At 42.5% G+C, this 15709-nt stretch overlaps 1 protein-coding gene across 3 annotated transcripts; it reads left to right on the forward strand.

The window, feature by feature from the left end:
- Positions 1–455: 455 nt before the first annotated feature.
- LOC125739731 (zinc finger homeobox protein 4-like) lies at positions 456–15207 on the forward strand. Of its 3 annotated transcripts, none has more exons than XM_049010147.1 (5): positions 456–609; positions 5539–5694; positions 6004–6061; positions 6678–11110; positions 11672–15207. In XM_049010147.1, the coding sequence occupies exons 1-5, from the start codon at positions 604–606 to the stop codon at positions 12047–12049; spliced, it is 5031 nt and encodes a 1676-aa protein (XP_048866104.1). In that variant the 5' UTR covers positions 456–603; the 3' UTR covers positions 12050–15207. The 3 variants fall into 3 exon arrangements, with proteins under 3 accessions (XP_048866104.1, XP_048866106.1, XP_048866105.1); XM_049010149.1 differs by lacking the exon at positions 456–609 and adding an exon at positions 634–804; XM_049010148.1 differs by lacking the exon at positions 456–609 and adding an exon at positions 829–1482.
- Positions 15208–15709: the final 502 nt, after the last annotated feature.

Genomic DNA, 15709 nt, shown 5'->3' on the forward strand with positions numbered 1-15709 from the left:
GTTATTTGTTATGGAAATGCTCTTAGTGTCCCTTGAGTATTTGTAGTATCAAGAATTCATGTCCATATATATGTGTAAATAAATAGCATTCATACATGGTACAACATAAAACATAATAAATATTTAATGTTCCCTTTATGCTGACGGATAGCTAAAAGTGTGACGCGTGTACTACACAACTTTGGTTGAAGGGATTTTAAACAGATCACAAAAGGATTAAACAATGAAGCACGAAATACATAACAAACAGTAAGTTAACAAAGTTTCGTTAGAAGAAAGAGGAAGTCGATCGGAACAAGAATAAGGCACAAAAGTTGCCTCGGAACGGCCCCCTGATACAGGCACACCATTAAATTCAATGTCCTCCTTGGTGTTATGATTGCGCATGCGCATATCACGGCTGCCAGTGAGCTGCTGTATGTTTACTACAGTAGAGGAAAAGAGGGGAAAGAGAGAGAGTGAGTGACTGAGAGAGAGAGAGAGCGAGAGAGAGAGAGAGGGAGGGGGAGGGAGAGTAAGCGAACGAGCGAGAGAGAGAGAGAGAGAGAAAACTTTTCAGTGGGTTTTAAAGAGCGAGAGGAAGCGTGCGCTGGAGCAGCGACCATGCAGGTAACGCGTTAATTGAATTGCCTCTAATTAGCTAACCTGCTTACCGGGCTAAATAAATGTAGCGCCGCGCTAATTACGCGGCGACTAGCTTGCGACCGAATGGGCTAGCTGCTGCGCATTTCATACTTTGCGTGTGGGGTGGCTGAATGGAGCGTGCAGATGCATTTGAGTAATATGTTTGCATTTTGCTAGGCAGTAAGTTTGCGAGAGGTCACACCTCGGAAAAAAACTCAAACTTTTTCCGTGTCCGTCTTTCTCCCGTATAAGCACCACCACCCCATTAGCCGTCGGTTCTGTCGTGCATACCGACTGTTACAAGAAGTAGCTAGCTAGCTAGCATGCCCGCTGCGCGGATTTAATCGGCCAATTTGCCAATTAATCGAATAAATTCGTAGCTATGAAAAAGTAGCGAGCCGCGTATTGGCATTTTAGGAGTTCGAGTGGGCGAAGGAAAGCGGTGAAATTTTGGCGATAAGGTTGAGGAGTGGGGAAGGGGGGGCTAGTGTTTTTACACATCTGTAAAAGAGCCCTAATTAATTACACCGAGCCTAAGCGGTCGTAGGCCTCAATCTACACCGTCCGAGCGGCTGACGGTCGGCGGTGCGCGGCGCGGCGCGGCGGGCTGGCAGCGTCGCACAAGCCCCGGCGATTAGGGCACTACTCGAGGCCGAGGTTTGGGAAGGAGTTTTTTCCCCACCGTGTATTTTTTTAAGGATACGCGTTGCATGTAGATGAGTTATCGTTACGAGTGTGGGCTTTTTTTTTGTTTGTGGTCGCCTCTCTTCGTGAGTGTGCGCTCTAATGGGCGGATCTTTGGTTTTTTTGCACGAAAGAAAAGTGGTAAATTTGTAGTGATTATGGCGACCTAGCGAGGTAATTGTGACACGTCTCTTATGTGTTGGTGTTTGGAGAGGAGGAGGAGGGGGGGTCTTTTGTCTTATTTTATATAACCGATGGTCAAGAAGTACTCGTCTAAATTAACGCACCTGGCTAACACGGACATTTTATTTGAATATACAAGGCGAGCTGCTTGTTTACAAGAGACGTGTCGGCGATGCAGAGAAGTACCCAGCTAGCTAGCAGATTGAGCGGCCAGCCAGTTGGCCAAGTAGTCTGTGGGTTAATTGGCAGGCAAAACGGGGACGGTAGTAATTTGCATAAGAACTCGTAATAACGTCATACGAAGATGGTCTTCGCCAATTATTTTGTTTAATTGCAGGGGCGAATTTTAACCTCGTATTCGAAACGTCCAATTTGGTTCATAAACAATGCAGCTTTTTCTAAGCAACATTTCACCGGCTAACTGCTAATTGCACAAGCATCAAGTTAACCTGAGCCACTAAAACTGCAAGGGGGGACTCGCAGCGCGGTGATCCTTTAAGTGACCCCCCCCCCATCCCCCCGTGATCTTCAAATGTTGAAAATATGGAAGTCAAAGGATTCCATTACAGCGGATAACTGACATTAATTTGCTATCTTTACATGTATCATTGTGGGATTTACCTATTGTAATCAGATTAGATTTGATAGCTTTTAAGGACCTTTAGAGTTGGTAATTTGCACCGCGATTTCGTAGTGAAAACTGACTGTTTTTGTCGTATTTTTGTCATTATGGCTATTTAGTGTGGTGTTTATATGCATAGTTTTTTCCCATTTCTGTATGTTTTTAATAATAGAAACCATAAATTGGAAGTATCGTCTTGGAAGGCAATGGAATGGATAGGAACTACTCAAATGTTATACTTTTGAGTACTGGGTTTTAGTAATCGGGTATTTAAAAGTGAAACTTGTATGCATCTGGCTTTTCCACAAAACGACTTTACTTCTGTGATCAATGAAGTGTTTGCCCAGTGTTTTATCAGGCTATTCCCTTAAAGGTGGTTGGTTTTGGTCTTGTGATCTCACCCCAAGAGGTGAAGGTGCCTCCACATACACGTTATGACTTGTGTGTTTTTAAGAGACCATGAAATGCATACTTCTAAAACTGCAGTTATATACCTTCATGTATCCATTGTATCTTTAGCTATAAAATTATTAAAGTATAACTTAATATCCATCCATCTTTTAATCACTTACCCTCTTCCAGGCAGCATGTCGCAGAGGCGATTTTACACCGTCAATGAAATGCCAGTCCATCATAGGGCATGCATGCAGTGTGCAATTTAGCAATACCATTTATCCTAAATGTGTGTTGAACTGTAGGGGGAATTTTTCGTGACATGGGGTAAAGGGGGGCACAGAGTGGAGGTGCGAATCGAACTTCCAGCCATGTCATAGCTGCCCCCCTTACAAATTTTTCACGAACTAAACACTCATCTTAATTTTTTTTTTGTCTTTCAAATGGTGCCTTGTTTGAATTGGTGAAGTTTCACCTGTTGTGGTAGGGATTTATCAAAATAAAGGCCTCTTGTGAACTGTCTTCTGACCTCTTCTATTCTAATGCCCAAGGGGCATTGTGTGACTCCACAGCTTGGCATTCTGTGGCTGTGATTAGAACGTTGGGCCCTTAAGTGACACCCTTAACCCTGAGAACTGCTCCAGGGGAGCTGAATAACATCCTGAGTGTTCTGCGTGTGTGTGGTGGTGTAAAGATAATTTGGTGATGAATCGGTTAAGGTTGGTGATTCAATTCCATTAATTTGTAATTAGTGTTTGGTAATTTCTCAGATATTCCTACTTCTGGGTTGTGCTCTTGCACTTGTGCTGCAGGTAGGCTTCCAAAGTAGCAGTTCCAGCACACAAAATATAGAATGGCTGTGGAAAGGTTCATTAATATTCATAAAGGAAGTGCTACTTGATGATCTTTGATGCTTTTGTGGAAACTCTGTCCTGCTTTGTAGTGCAGAATGGTTAAGAGAATCTGTGCTGTGATGCTTTTGGGGAACCCACTCTTGTAGCACCCAGAAAGTAAATCTTTTTGCTGTTTATGATGTCTATGGTCAAGACTCTGAGGTAGCTAACTAGCTATCAAAGTAAAAAGTAATGCTAGCCTTGGTGATGACAACCAACATATTGGTCAACATATTGGTAACAGCCGATAATTCATTAAATATTAAAATATCGCCAGTGGTCCCAAGTGTCAGTCTTGGCCTATATTTAATCTTTATCAATATTCAAAGTTAAGCATCAGAACGGAGGTGATCACACTGGATGATCAGCTTTTTCCATAGTGTAGGATGACGGGTTTCATTGGCTCATTCTCCACCATAAGATGCCTCAAAGATCCAGCCCCTGATATGTTTGATTCATTAATGAATCTGGCCTGCAGATCGATCACTTTGTTTTCCAACGAAATAAAAAAAAAACTAGAAATGGGAACTCCGGTGTACTGAGGTCTGTAGTTTAGTTTATTGGTATTGACAATATTCGACGCACATCAGTTGTTGTATCAGTTAAAATTTCCACAGTGGTGCTCCCCTAGTTACCCTAGGTTAAAGCAGCCAATCAGGTAGAGCTTTCTCTGTGTTGTTTTTCTTGTTCAGTTTATTAGTTGGTGTTTTTGAGGAAGAATTCTGCTATATTAAATGACTCTGCATTTGTATTCCATTAGTAGTATGTGAGTTTCTTTGGTTATATTTGTTTAGTGAAGTTAAAGGTTTGAATCAGAATAATTGATTAATGGAATCGTGGTGCAAATTAAGGATATCTGATGCATTGAATCGTTCCTTAAGTAATGATAATTGAATCGCCTTAGGGCCAATGATTTACACCCTGTTTGTCTGTCTCTGTCTCTCTCAGGAGACAAAGAAGGAATATCTGAAAACCAGAGAATTTCTATGGGTTCATATGTGTGCAAATGAAAAATACGTTCAGTGTGTGTGTGTATGTGTACAAAAAAAATAAAAAATTGTTACACTTCCTCAACAGTGTTCGGATAGATGGTATTCATAGCTTGGGTCCTTATTGAGCTAGTATCGGAAAAATTCATCGCAGCGTCTTAAAGCACTTATGTAAGTCGCTCTGGCTAAGGGCGTCTGCCAAATACTGTAAATGTAAATGTAAGTTATCATATCACTAGAGTTTATAAAGAAGTTTCCCCCACTCTCCCCAAAGCAGTTCAACTAGAAATGGAAGCTGTTTGATTCTGTAAATCTGGTGATCAAGGATTTCTCACCGTGTGGAATTGTGTCCATCAGTGCTTGAATACTATTTGGAAATTATTTCCAGTAAATCTTGGTTTTTGCCTCTTAATAAAGGACTGCGCGTAAATGAAATAAGTGGTGCTTGACCTTCAAAGACGTTTCACATGCATTGCTTATAGGTGTTGTTAAGATTGGTATTCGTATCAATTTATAAATGTGTTTAAAAAAAGCAAAATTGTTATTCCTCGAAGTATCTTGAGTGAACATCACAGAAGGGTATTGCTTGGTTCACAAGTTCACTTTACAATACGTCTGACAAGTCGGAGGCATAGACGGTATGCTTGTTTTATGTACGAATGGCTTTACACTTAGTGTTCATAAAATGTCATATTGCATTATATATATAGTTTATATAGATAAGTGTGTTCAAACAGCAGGTACTCTCGTTCATATTGGTGCAGTCAAAGTTTTATAAGTCTTTAAGTACATACTTGAAATACATTCTTCAAAAATGTGTATGGAGGCAATGGATTCATATTAGACTAGTGGCTAGAATACCAGTATTTAAATGACCGCTCTTATTGATTCGCCAGCAATGTTAAAACGCATTGTGCAATTCAGGGGAGACTAGCCAACTCAATCTTGTAAAAGAAGTGATCAGCATACACACAATCAAGGTCACTGGGAACTAGAGTATATTGTTTCCTTGTATTGTGACCCCTCCTCCACAGCAGAACACCCACGCAACTATTTTCTTTATTATTATTCTTTACTGGGGCCCCATGATAACACAGAGAATGTTCTTTTTAATATGTTCACATATGGGCATGTTTTATGTGTCTCTCAGGAGGAGTCAGGAGAGAATGTGCAAGGACAGAGCAACGTGTTGGTCTGGCCATGTCCCTTGTGTCAACAGGGACAGACAGACAGAGATTCTCTTGCTCAGCACCTAACAGATAAACACAGTGTCCTGCCTGCATGTCTGGACAGATTGCTTGACACTGTAAGTTCCTTATTGTGTTTTTGAATAAACTAAAATAGTGTTTTTTTTTTAATGTGTGGTGATTAAGTAATACCATATAACATTTGTGGACACTGCTTCGTAATTTGTATCGTAAGTGCTTTTACATATGGCCAGTCTTCTAACTGAGAATTTTGCATAGGAAATATATCATATTTGATTTATTTAGGATTGTTCATCGTCTCTTCTGTTATTGTAGAATCATAGTGCAGTATTCAGAGAAATTCATCCCGAATTTTAATGTGCATTTAGGTCTAATTTGACCTCTTACTGTATTGTGTCTTGATTCAGGCCACACCAGTGCAAAATTTGAGTGGATCAGAGGAAACTGACAGTCAAAGCAACACTGGTAAGATCTCGCTGCTCGTCATGGGCGCCGCATCGCATTCAGTGTTCGAGTTCAAATTTGAGTCAATATGACTGTGCATACTGTTAATGTTAACCGGAAGGTGTGGGGGGCTCTACTGTAAAGTGTGCTAGTGATTTGTGTATATATGAGCAGTAATGCATAATCGGGGAACTGTGATTTTTTTTATTTTTTTTTCTCTTCATTAAGTGCTTGACAAAGAAAATAGCCTCAGTTCAATACTACCTGCTCTCCAGGTAATTGATCTTGACTGTGGCAGTAGACAAGCTTGTATCACTCATAATCTTTTGTTGCTGACTCCATTAATAGTTACATGCCACAAGCAACTGTGTATGCATCTAGCCGTCAGAAATGTCAGGACAAAACGATAGTATTGATGTGCTGAAAGAATTTTTCTATGAAACCAGCTGTAGAAAAAAAAAATTGTTCTGAAACGGATGTTTTGAAAAACAACTAAGTTGAAATTTGAGTTTCAGTCTTTGTGGATTCGTAATGACAAACAGGTAATATAGAGTAGCATGTTGTGAATGGCTAGTGAGTCTTGTTTGAGGATCGGCTGTCATTCAGCTTTATGGAAAAGAAGCTTCTTTCTTCGCAGATGCCCTGTCCAGGCAGCTGATGCCTTCCGAGAGCAATGGAGCACAGTTGGACGCAGACACAAACACGGCGGGATCCAAGCAAGGTGCTGTGAGCACACGGCTGCTGAGGGGCACCCGGGCCAAAGCCGCACCCCAGCCAGAAACGGAAGCTAAAAGTGAGGAAGAGGGAGAGCAGGAGGGAGCAAAGATCAAGGTGGAAGCCGTTCAAGAAAAGTCCCCATACTCAGAATCAATGAGAACCAGAAAGGGTGCTCTTAAAAAGGACAGCTCTCCTGATGTGGGTAATGCTGCAAACAGCACCAACACCAGCAAAGCTACCAGTGACCCGGTGCTGGAAAAGTTTCTCGACCCAAACCGGCCCTATAAATGCAATGCCTGCTTGGAGTCATTTCCTTCTAAAAGTGCCCTGGGGGTGCATTACAGCTCCACCTCCCACTTGCAGCGGATGAGAATGGGGTCAGTAAAACAGGGTGAAGAGAGCGATGCCGCCTCCTCCTCGAGCAGCTCCGTGGCCTCCCAGCCAACTTTGCCCCGGCCCTTCATCTCTAGCAAACCCTACCAGTGTGCCGTGTGCCGCGTTTCCTACAACCACGCTTTCACCTTAGAGAGTCACATGAAGTCTGTTCTGCACCAGACGCGCAGCAGAAATGCTGTAAACACTATTTCTGGGAATTCTGATAAGAAAGTTACTGTGCATTCTGGAAATATTACCACAGCAACAAGTGCAGCTAATACTGCTAACCCAGCTGCAGGGTCTGTGGTTAATGCTTCGCAGTGTGGAAGTGCCAGCACTGACGCTAATGGTATCCAGGGAAGTCTGAATTCATCGTCAGGGGCAACCAAAGATACAGAACAAAGTCAGCCCCAGACTGTACCCTCAACCTGCCCTCCTTCAGCTCCAGCCCTTTCTCTGCTTTCGTCTCCTGTGGCCTCGGCACAGGCTGTTTCAGCCTTTCTCACTCTGCTCACCTCCAGTCCGCACTCTGTGGCTCCCCCTCTGTTTGCTGCCAACCCTGGTGCTGCTCCCGGTGCGCCCACCCCTCAGCTGGAACTGATAGCCCAGCAACAGCTGCTTCTGCCCCTATTCCTGAATGGACTGCAGACCCAAAACCAGAGTTCAAGCCTTGAGACTCCCAATGCAGTGTTGACCCAGTCAGTCCCCCTGTTGGGCCTCAGTGCTGCACAGCAAGCTCTCCTGGCCCAAAGACTCAGCACTATACAGAACCAGAGTACCGGGTCGTTACTTGGACTTTCTACTTCTCTGCAAGGCATCACAGGGCAGAATGAGCGGGAAGAGCCCAGAGATGTAGAAGAAAAGCTTAATAAAGACACTGAAGAGAGAGGGGAGAATGGTCAAGGCAAAGTTGTGGTGAAAGAAGAGAGAGTTTCAATGAATCCCAAATTTGAAGCAGACAGTGAAGTATTGGAGAAGATTACTATAAAGAACGAGAATGAGGGGGAAAATATGGGGAAGCATTTTTCAAAGCCTGACGGAACCTCTAAAAGTGAACAGAACATGGAGGGTGAATCTAATGCAGAGCCCACCGATAAAGACACAACTGTGGGAAGTGACATCACAGAGCAGTTGGAAATCAAAGAGGATGCATTTAATAAGACTGAAGAAATACAAAATGACTCCGAACCATTTCGTGATGCTATGCATCACGACTCCCCGGGAATACATATCACAACGTTCTCCCCTTGTAATAATGATACTTTTTGCCCTGGCAACGTAGACCCCTGTTGCCCTCATAAAAGCCCAAGTCCTAACTTGGACAAACTCTTAAACTGCATCAGCGCTGACCTAAAACATAGTAGTCTCATACCATTAAATGCGGTTCAACCATTAACTGCTTCTCGTATTTCAAATTTGAAAAGTCCCAACTCCAAATTAGTGCCCCCTGTCTTGTCTGAATTTCAATCGCAGGTGCTGTGGGCGTTTCTGGAATCGCGTAGCGAAACAGACGCAGCCAGTCCGCTACGGGAAGACTGTGAAGCTTTGGGGAAGGAGGTGGGCCTTGATGAAGAGGCTGTGCGCAGGTGGCTGAGAGAGGCCCGGCGTACCAGAGACAGGCAAAAAAATAGCTTAGGCAAAGCACAGTTTGAAGAGCTAAACAAGGCCGTTGATCAAGAGGAGGAGGTAGAGGAAGAAGGGGTTCTTACTATAGTTGAGACTGAAGAAGGTGAGAGTCCAACAACAAGTAGTCATGCTATAGACTTATCGCACGGTGGTGGAAGAGGTAGAGGCAAGGAGCAAGGGAGGGAGAGCCCCGGAGAGTCCTGCCTGACTTCTGACTCTGACAATGATGGACTCTATACCTCTTTCATTGTGACTGATGAGGAGAGTCAAAACAGCTCAGTTAGGGAAGAATTAGGCAGCCCGGCAAGAGAGGAAACACTGAGAGATGAGAAGGAATCAAGAGGAGGAGGAAAAGTACTTCGGTCTTCCACAGTGTTCCTGTCCGATGCAGAGGACACTGAAGAGGATGAGGATGGCACAAACCAGAAAGTAAAGAAGAGGAAAAGGAGGAGGGAGGCTGAGGAAATGGAGGTTAAGGCTGTCAGACTAGATCCTGATGTAGATTTGGAGCTAGAAGCTCAAGCTGATCCCCCACCTCTGTCTGCCTCTGTTGAGCAGCAGGCCTTTCCCAGCATTGCCAGTGGCAGCAACCTGCAAGCTCTCCATCTTTCTCATTCTCTAACACCTTTTGCCACCCAATTTCTCAACCCATATGTGCTCTCTCTCCAACCCTCGGCAGTCGGGTTGGGGATGGTTGAAGGTGATGGAGATCGGGAGAGAGGACGTGGCCCTACCTTCACACATCCCCCTACCATTACCCGGTGCTCTGCCCCTTTCCTCGACTCATTGAAAGCCCCTCCTCTAGCCTCCCACATGTCACCAGCCCGTTCCATTTCTAACGGAGGCATCTGCGAATCTGCTCTGGATCTCAGCATCGGGAAAAAACCCAGCTCCACAACTCCCTGTTCCTCATCTTCCGCTGGTAGCAAGGCAGTGCACCTCCAGAGAGACCACGCACTCGATGGCCTTGGTCTGGCTCCAACAACACCAGGAGCGGGTGGGCTAATTGTGGTTCGTGTTAAACCAGATTCAGCTGTAGCTATTCCAACCACCAACAGCAGTGTCAATAGCAATAATTCCAGAACGAGCACAGTGTATATTAGAGCAGCAGAACGAGTGAATGCCTCTATGATGGAGAAAGAAAGAGGGAAGCAGCAAGATAGAGAGACAGAAATTGAGAAACAGCAGAAACATCCCAAGGGTAGACGGTTCAGGGACATGAGGCGATCTAGGACCATCATTCAAACGGAGCAGTTAGATGTTCTCTATGGCTGCTATTTTAAAGATCCTAATCCTGGGAAGCATGAGTTTGAGCGCATTTCAGAGTGGGTCCATCTCCCAAAGAAGGTGGTCCAGATATGGTTCCAGAACATGAGAGCACGTGAGCGCAAAGGGGAAGTTCGATTCATCAGTGATGGCACCTTGGCTGCAGTGGGAAAGCCGCTCATTAAGTTCACCTGGCCCCTCACCCTGCCCATTTTCTCTAGCAGTCCCTCCCCAAATACCAGTGGCCTTAGTAGTTCTGGAATTGCTAAAGTTTCTGCTGGAGCTGGTCCCGTGACTGCACCACAAAACACACGGGCGGAGAAAGAGAAAGGGAAGGAGAAAGAAGAGAGTAATTCAAAGGAGTCTGTCGCCTCCCCTTCCCTCCCTCAGTCGGTTGTGCCGAAGATGCCGAAACCCAAGTCAGAAACGCAGAATCAAGTAACGGTGGCTAAACCTGCCAGCAAAGCTGTGGCTGCCGCTCCTGCTATCCCTATTGTGGTTATGAAGACTCGTTCTTCTCCTTCATCCAATTCTTCCCAAAAGCGCAAACGAGGCAAAGAGGATGAAGGGGAAGAAGGAAAGACTGATGAGGAAGAAGAGGATCATAGAGAAAAGAAAATGGGTCCTGGGTCCTCCAACCGTATGGTACCGAAAATACCCTCTGCACTCGCCATCAAACCTCCTCCTTCAGAATCTCACAAACAAAATGGTTTGAACGACTGGTCCTCAAAGAGTACCTTTAAGATGACCACCTTGTCCAGAGAGCAACTGTCATTGTCATCGGGCCGCACATCTGTCACAACGACCGCAGCCCCCTCCACTCCCACTAATGCAAGCACCACCCCCAAGTCCAGTCCCGGGGAAGGATCTTATGTGCTTCATTCTACTCCTCGACGGCCACGGACCCACCTGACATCCCTGCAGGTGTCAATAATGCAGTCGTGTTATGAGACTTGCCCTCACCCAAATGCGCTGGAGTGTGAGACCGTGGGGACAGAGCTGGGGTTGCCCCTGAAGGTAGTGCAGATCTGGTTCCAGAACACCCGTGCCAAGGAGAAGCGCTGGAGGTTGCAGCTGCAGAAGCAGGTGAGACAGATTACGTCCCCTAGCTCTGTGTGATTTGAATATGAGTGCTGTGTTTGAGCAGCAGGACTTAAATACTCCCTGGATTATTTTTCCATGCTTAATTGGAGAGTCCCCTGATTTTTACATTAATTGATTTAGTTACACTATTTAACAAAGGACATCCTGCTCTAGCAGTTCTCACATGTTGTTTTGATTGGTTAGTTGACTTACCTTCTTCAGCTCAGAATGGTGATGAGAGGGAAATTGTTTGAATATTCAGACCTTAAATTTCTTTCACTTTTGGTTCATGTAATCCATATTTGTGATGGATTTTTCATGCATTTTTTTTTCCAGAGGACTAACTATATGCAAGATGTGCATCAGGCAGCATGATTTATTAGTTTTGTTGTTTTCAGTTTAGTTGGAAACATATTATTGAGTTATATTATGACCTAAGGCCAATTCCAGACCACTGCAAGCTAGAATACCATATACTTGTGTGTACCGGTCTGTTTGGGTCAGTGTCAAAAACATGAGCCGTTTCTTCTTTTAACCATTTTTCTCTTTCTCATTCACTTGCAGTCTCCCAGTACAGAATCATCCAAGAAAGTCGACACCAGTTCGGGCAGCTTCCTGCTCTACAATGCACTCCGAGCCAACCGTCCCATCCTACCAAAACCAGTTCAACTGACAGTGTTGGAACCGTCGGCTCCCCCTGGCCTGGGTCAGCCAGCAGGTCGTGAAACGCTGAGGGGGCGCTGTGATGCATGCGCAGTGGAGTTTGAGTCCAGAGCAGCAGGGAGAACCCACGTCTTCTCCCCTCGGCACTTAGCCACACTGAGATCCACTAACTTTGGTCAGCCTCCTTCACTCGTAAACAAAGGTTCTGGTACTGGGTCCAGTTTGGTTTCTGGAGTGGCTGTGCAGTCTTCCCCAAATCCAGCCAGCACCACAAGCTAGACATAGCTTTCAGGATGCTGGCACAGAAACTGGGCCCATTGAGCCCTTTGCTTTTAATGGACACAAATGGTTCTGGGTCCTGGTCTTTAAGTAACTTAGAATTTCTGAGCAAAGCCCTAACCCCCTTGATACCTTTTATTTTTCATTGGACATCAGGTGGACTTTATCTGCAGAGCTGTCTAGTTTTGGTACAAAACAGGACCCATTTTAATAGACTAACTACAGACTGCTTCACTAACAGTAATAATCTACAGACTGAAGTGCTGGAACAGGTTCTCTGTCCTGGTTATGTGATGGTTGATCTTTTGTGTTTTTAATCAGCAGACAGTTAGCTCACGATAATCTGTCGTCATTTTAACCCCTTTCCTGCTTTTCACACTTAACAATCCCTTCATCATGAAAAGGTTCTCGAATTGAACCAGCTCCTTCACTGCTACTCAGACATGGATGGCAAGAGATTTCATTGCCCAGCCTACATATGTATTGGGTTAAATCCTGGTGAACTGGTTCAGGACAATCTTTGAATAGAGAATGCTGGTTATTTGGCTCCTGTGGGACAGAAGGAGACCCAGATTTTTGGTTTTTGGATTCACCAAATACTTTGATGGATTGGACCTGCTGGTGCTAGAGCAATTTGTGGATTTGATTGTGTTGAATTTGACCTTTTGTACACAAGAAACCTACCTAGTTAGAGAGGCTATGCAGTGTACAATGTGAACGCTCATGAGTCATCAGGCATCATTTGGCACTGAACACAGAACGTGTGAAGACTCAAACTGGGCTTTCAAAGAACCACGTAGGTGGTCTACAACTGGGCCTATAACCAAAATGTTGTAATCTTTCTCTTTCTCTTTTGCACACTCATTCTGTCCAAAAGACAATCCTGGAGAGAGAAGGGAAGTGGAAATGAAAGTCAGGGGGTCAGACTCTCATTACACAGCACTTGATCCATTTTACAAAACATAAACAATTTTTGTATACAAGATAAAATATAGCTCTACACTTGACACAATAGGTGCTGGATATAAATATATATGTTCTGTGATTGTGAGTCAAAATAAATCTATTGAATAGTTGCTGTTGTTCCTGCTTTTAGCACTTTGTGTACAAGGGCCTACATTGCAGATCGTAAAGCATAGACTAGACATTTGTGCTGTGCAGTGGGAGTCTGTTGTTGTTGTTTTTTTATGTTAAGATCATCTGTGACAAAAGATTTACAAAACAAATGCTGATGACCAGGGTGTTTTTTTTAATGATTATCAGTGGACTTTAAATAATGAAATTACTTTTAATAACTTGTATTGACCTTATTCAAAAATCGAGCCACGCAGTGATCAGAAACCAAATCTGATGGCTTTTTTTTTAACCTAATAATGTATAATCCAGAAACACTTGATGTTAAATCAGTCATTGCGTTTGTTTTGTGTTAGTCTACACCACAGTACTACTTAACCTCATACCCCTCTACCCTGTCTACAGTTCCTAACTAAAGTCTGCAAAAGGTAACGGAAATAATAGATGCCGATCATATCTTGAGGTCCATTGCAACGAATCCTGTATGATATACCTGTGAAGGGTACACATTTTATTCTGTAATTTTTAATTTGTGAAAAGCTGATGATGCACTGGGCTGTGATCATAGTACTGGTCAGGAATGGAGTGTACTGACATGCCAGGGTTAATCGATGTTCAGTGAAGGGAGGTGTAGACAGATGTAATTCAAAGAAATACTAAAGATATTCTTTTTCCTTTTGCTTTAAAGATGTATATTATTGTTATTAATGTTGTTACTATTAAACTCAAACCTAAAATAAAGGTTAAATATATTAAGAGAAGTGTTATTCCAAAGTTGTTTCTAAATTGCTTTTTATCAGTAAACAAAAAAAAACCAAAAAACAATATTTAGGGTAAGGAAAGGGTGAGATGACTGGTGAGATCATGTTTTAATTCTCAGTGTAAAGAAACATCCACTGTTTGACAGTGCCAGCTAGCCCAGGATTTATGCATGAGCTACAGATGAGTGCATTACCAAGACATCAAAATAAAATAACTGAATATTGAGTTTCTCGCAGTGTTCCAGAGCATTTAGCAAGTTGTAACCGAATTAATTTCAATTAATTGAATTTGTTTTAGTGGCACAGTTACTTTTTTTTTGTCTCATGGTGTATCAGGATGGTAGCTCATGTATACAAAGCCAGGACTATGTTAAGCAAATTTTTATCTTAACGTGTTGTACTGTCTAAGGAAGACACAAGTAATGAAGGTTTTTTTTTCCATGTGTAACCATTTTCAATTTCACTTTATTATCACTCATAACTGTACTAGTTCCTATTATCATTGTTATCATCACTGCCATGATTATTATTGCTTTGTACCCATTTTAATGGCATTTGTATGAATATCAACAATAATGTGACAGTGTTGATAATATTATATGAATCAATAGTTTATTGATTAAGCTTCTTTTGTCCACACTTGTAACTTTATTTTGTGTTTGATTTCCATTCTGTTTTCTTTGCTTTCCAGAGAAAAAGTATAAATAAAACCTGTTGAACTTTTTTTTGGAGAAAACTTCAATCTGCTTTATTTACCCTCTTATATCTGTCTAGTATTGTATTGATGTTTTCATCAATTTAAATTTAAGTGACTTGTTTCTCATAGGTGTTTTTTTTCTCTTTGTGTTAACTTGCACATCATCTATGTACTAATTTCCTTGTTTGTTTCTTTACAAATGTGGTTGGCAACCTGTGATGCAGTACTGGGAAATACTGAGTTGGATGCTTCTGTAGCTCTCATCCACTTCAGGGGGCCTGGAGAGTGCTCTGCATGCTGATGTGTGTGCTGATACAGCAAGCCTATAGTCTAATGAACAGCTTTAAAACAACTGCATTCTACAAATGCCCTTGTTATGTGAATCAGTTGATGTAATGTCACACATAATTGCTGAATTAAGGAATTTCAAGCAATATCAGTTTATTTAAATGCTACTTTGTTTTTCACAGTTTTCTGTACTGTCAAGCTGTTATATCTCACAAAATTTATTATTTTAAAGTGTATTTGGTCTTACATGTGGAGAAACCTGTTAAAGGACATTTTTTAATCGCAAGAAGGGTATTGCATAATGTAGATCCACATGCTGCAATAAAATGTATTTGATATCTTGGGGAGCATGAATATGAGAACAAGTTACTATTTACCCACATACACCCACTGAAGCATCAATATGAGCACAGGCAGAATGTACATACCCCTAAGGCGGATTATTTTGAGTTGGTGGTGGACACAAAATAATTTACGAAATGACGGCACAATGGTGATTCAAATCATTGTTCTCAGACAGCACTACATAGAATTCGGTAATTTTGTGTAACCACAGTTATTTTTTGTTGTTCACTTTAAAAATAATAGAGAGAAAACATGGTGAACAATTTGTCTAAGACGTCGAATAATTAAAAACGATATCAGGTCATGATTACCAATTTCCACGTAATAATGAAACAATTAATTATGACCTTCCATGCAGTGTCCTGTAATGTCATGCCATCAAAATGTAATATTAAAAATTCTGTTAAATACAGCTAGTTTATATATTACATAAACCAATCACGTATTTCATGTGCTCTTTTCCAGATCAGAGGACATTGTGTTATACGTGAATTT

Source organism: Brienomyrus brachyistius, chromosome 4, assembly GCF_023856365.1.
Source record: "Brienomyrus brachyistius isolate T26 chromosome 4, BBRACH_0.4, whole genome shotgun sequence".
NCBI classification, from domain to species: Eukaryota; Metazoa; Chordata; class Actinopteri; order Osteoglossiformes; family Mormyridae; genus Brienomyrus; species Brienomyrus brachyistius.

Excerpts from the sequence above, each read along its gene's own strand:
- LOC125739731 (XM_049010147.1), top strand. Across the intron at positions 5,695-6,003 it reads TGGACAGATTGCTTGACACT|GCCACACCAGTGCAAAATTT; the intron begins GTAAGTTCCTTA and ends GTCTTGATTCAG. Across the intron at positions 6,062-6,677 it reads TGACAGTCAAAGCAACACTG|ATGCCCTGTCCAGGCAGCTG; the intron begins GTAAGATCTCGC and ends CTTTCTTCGCAG.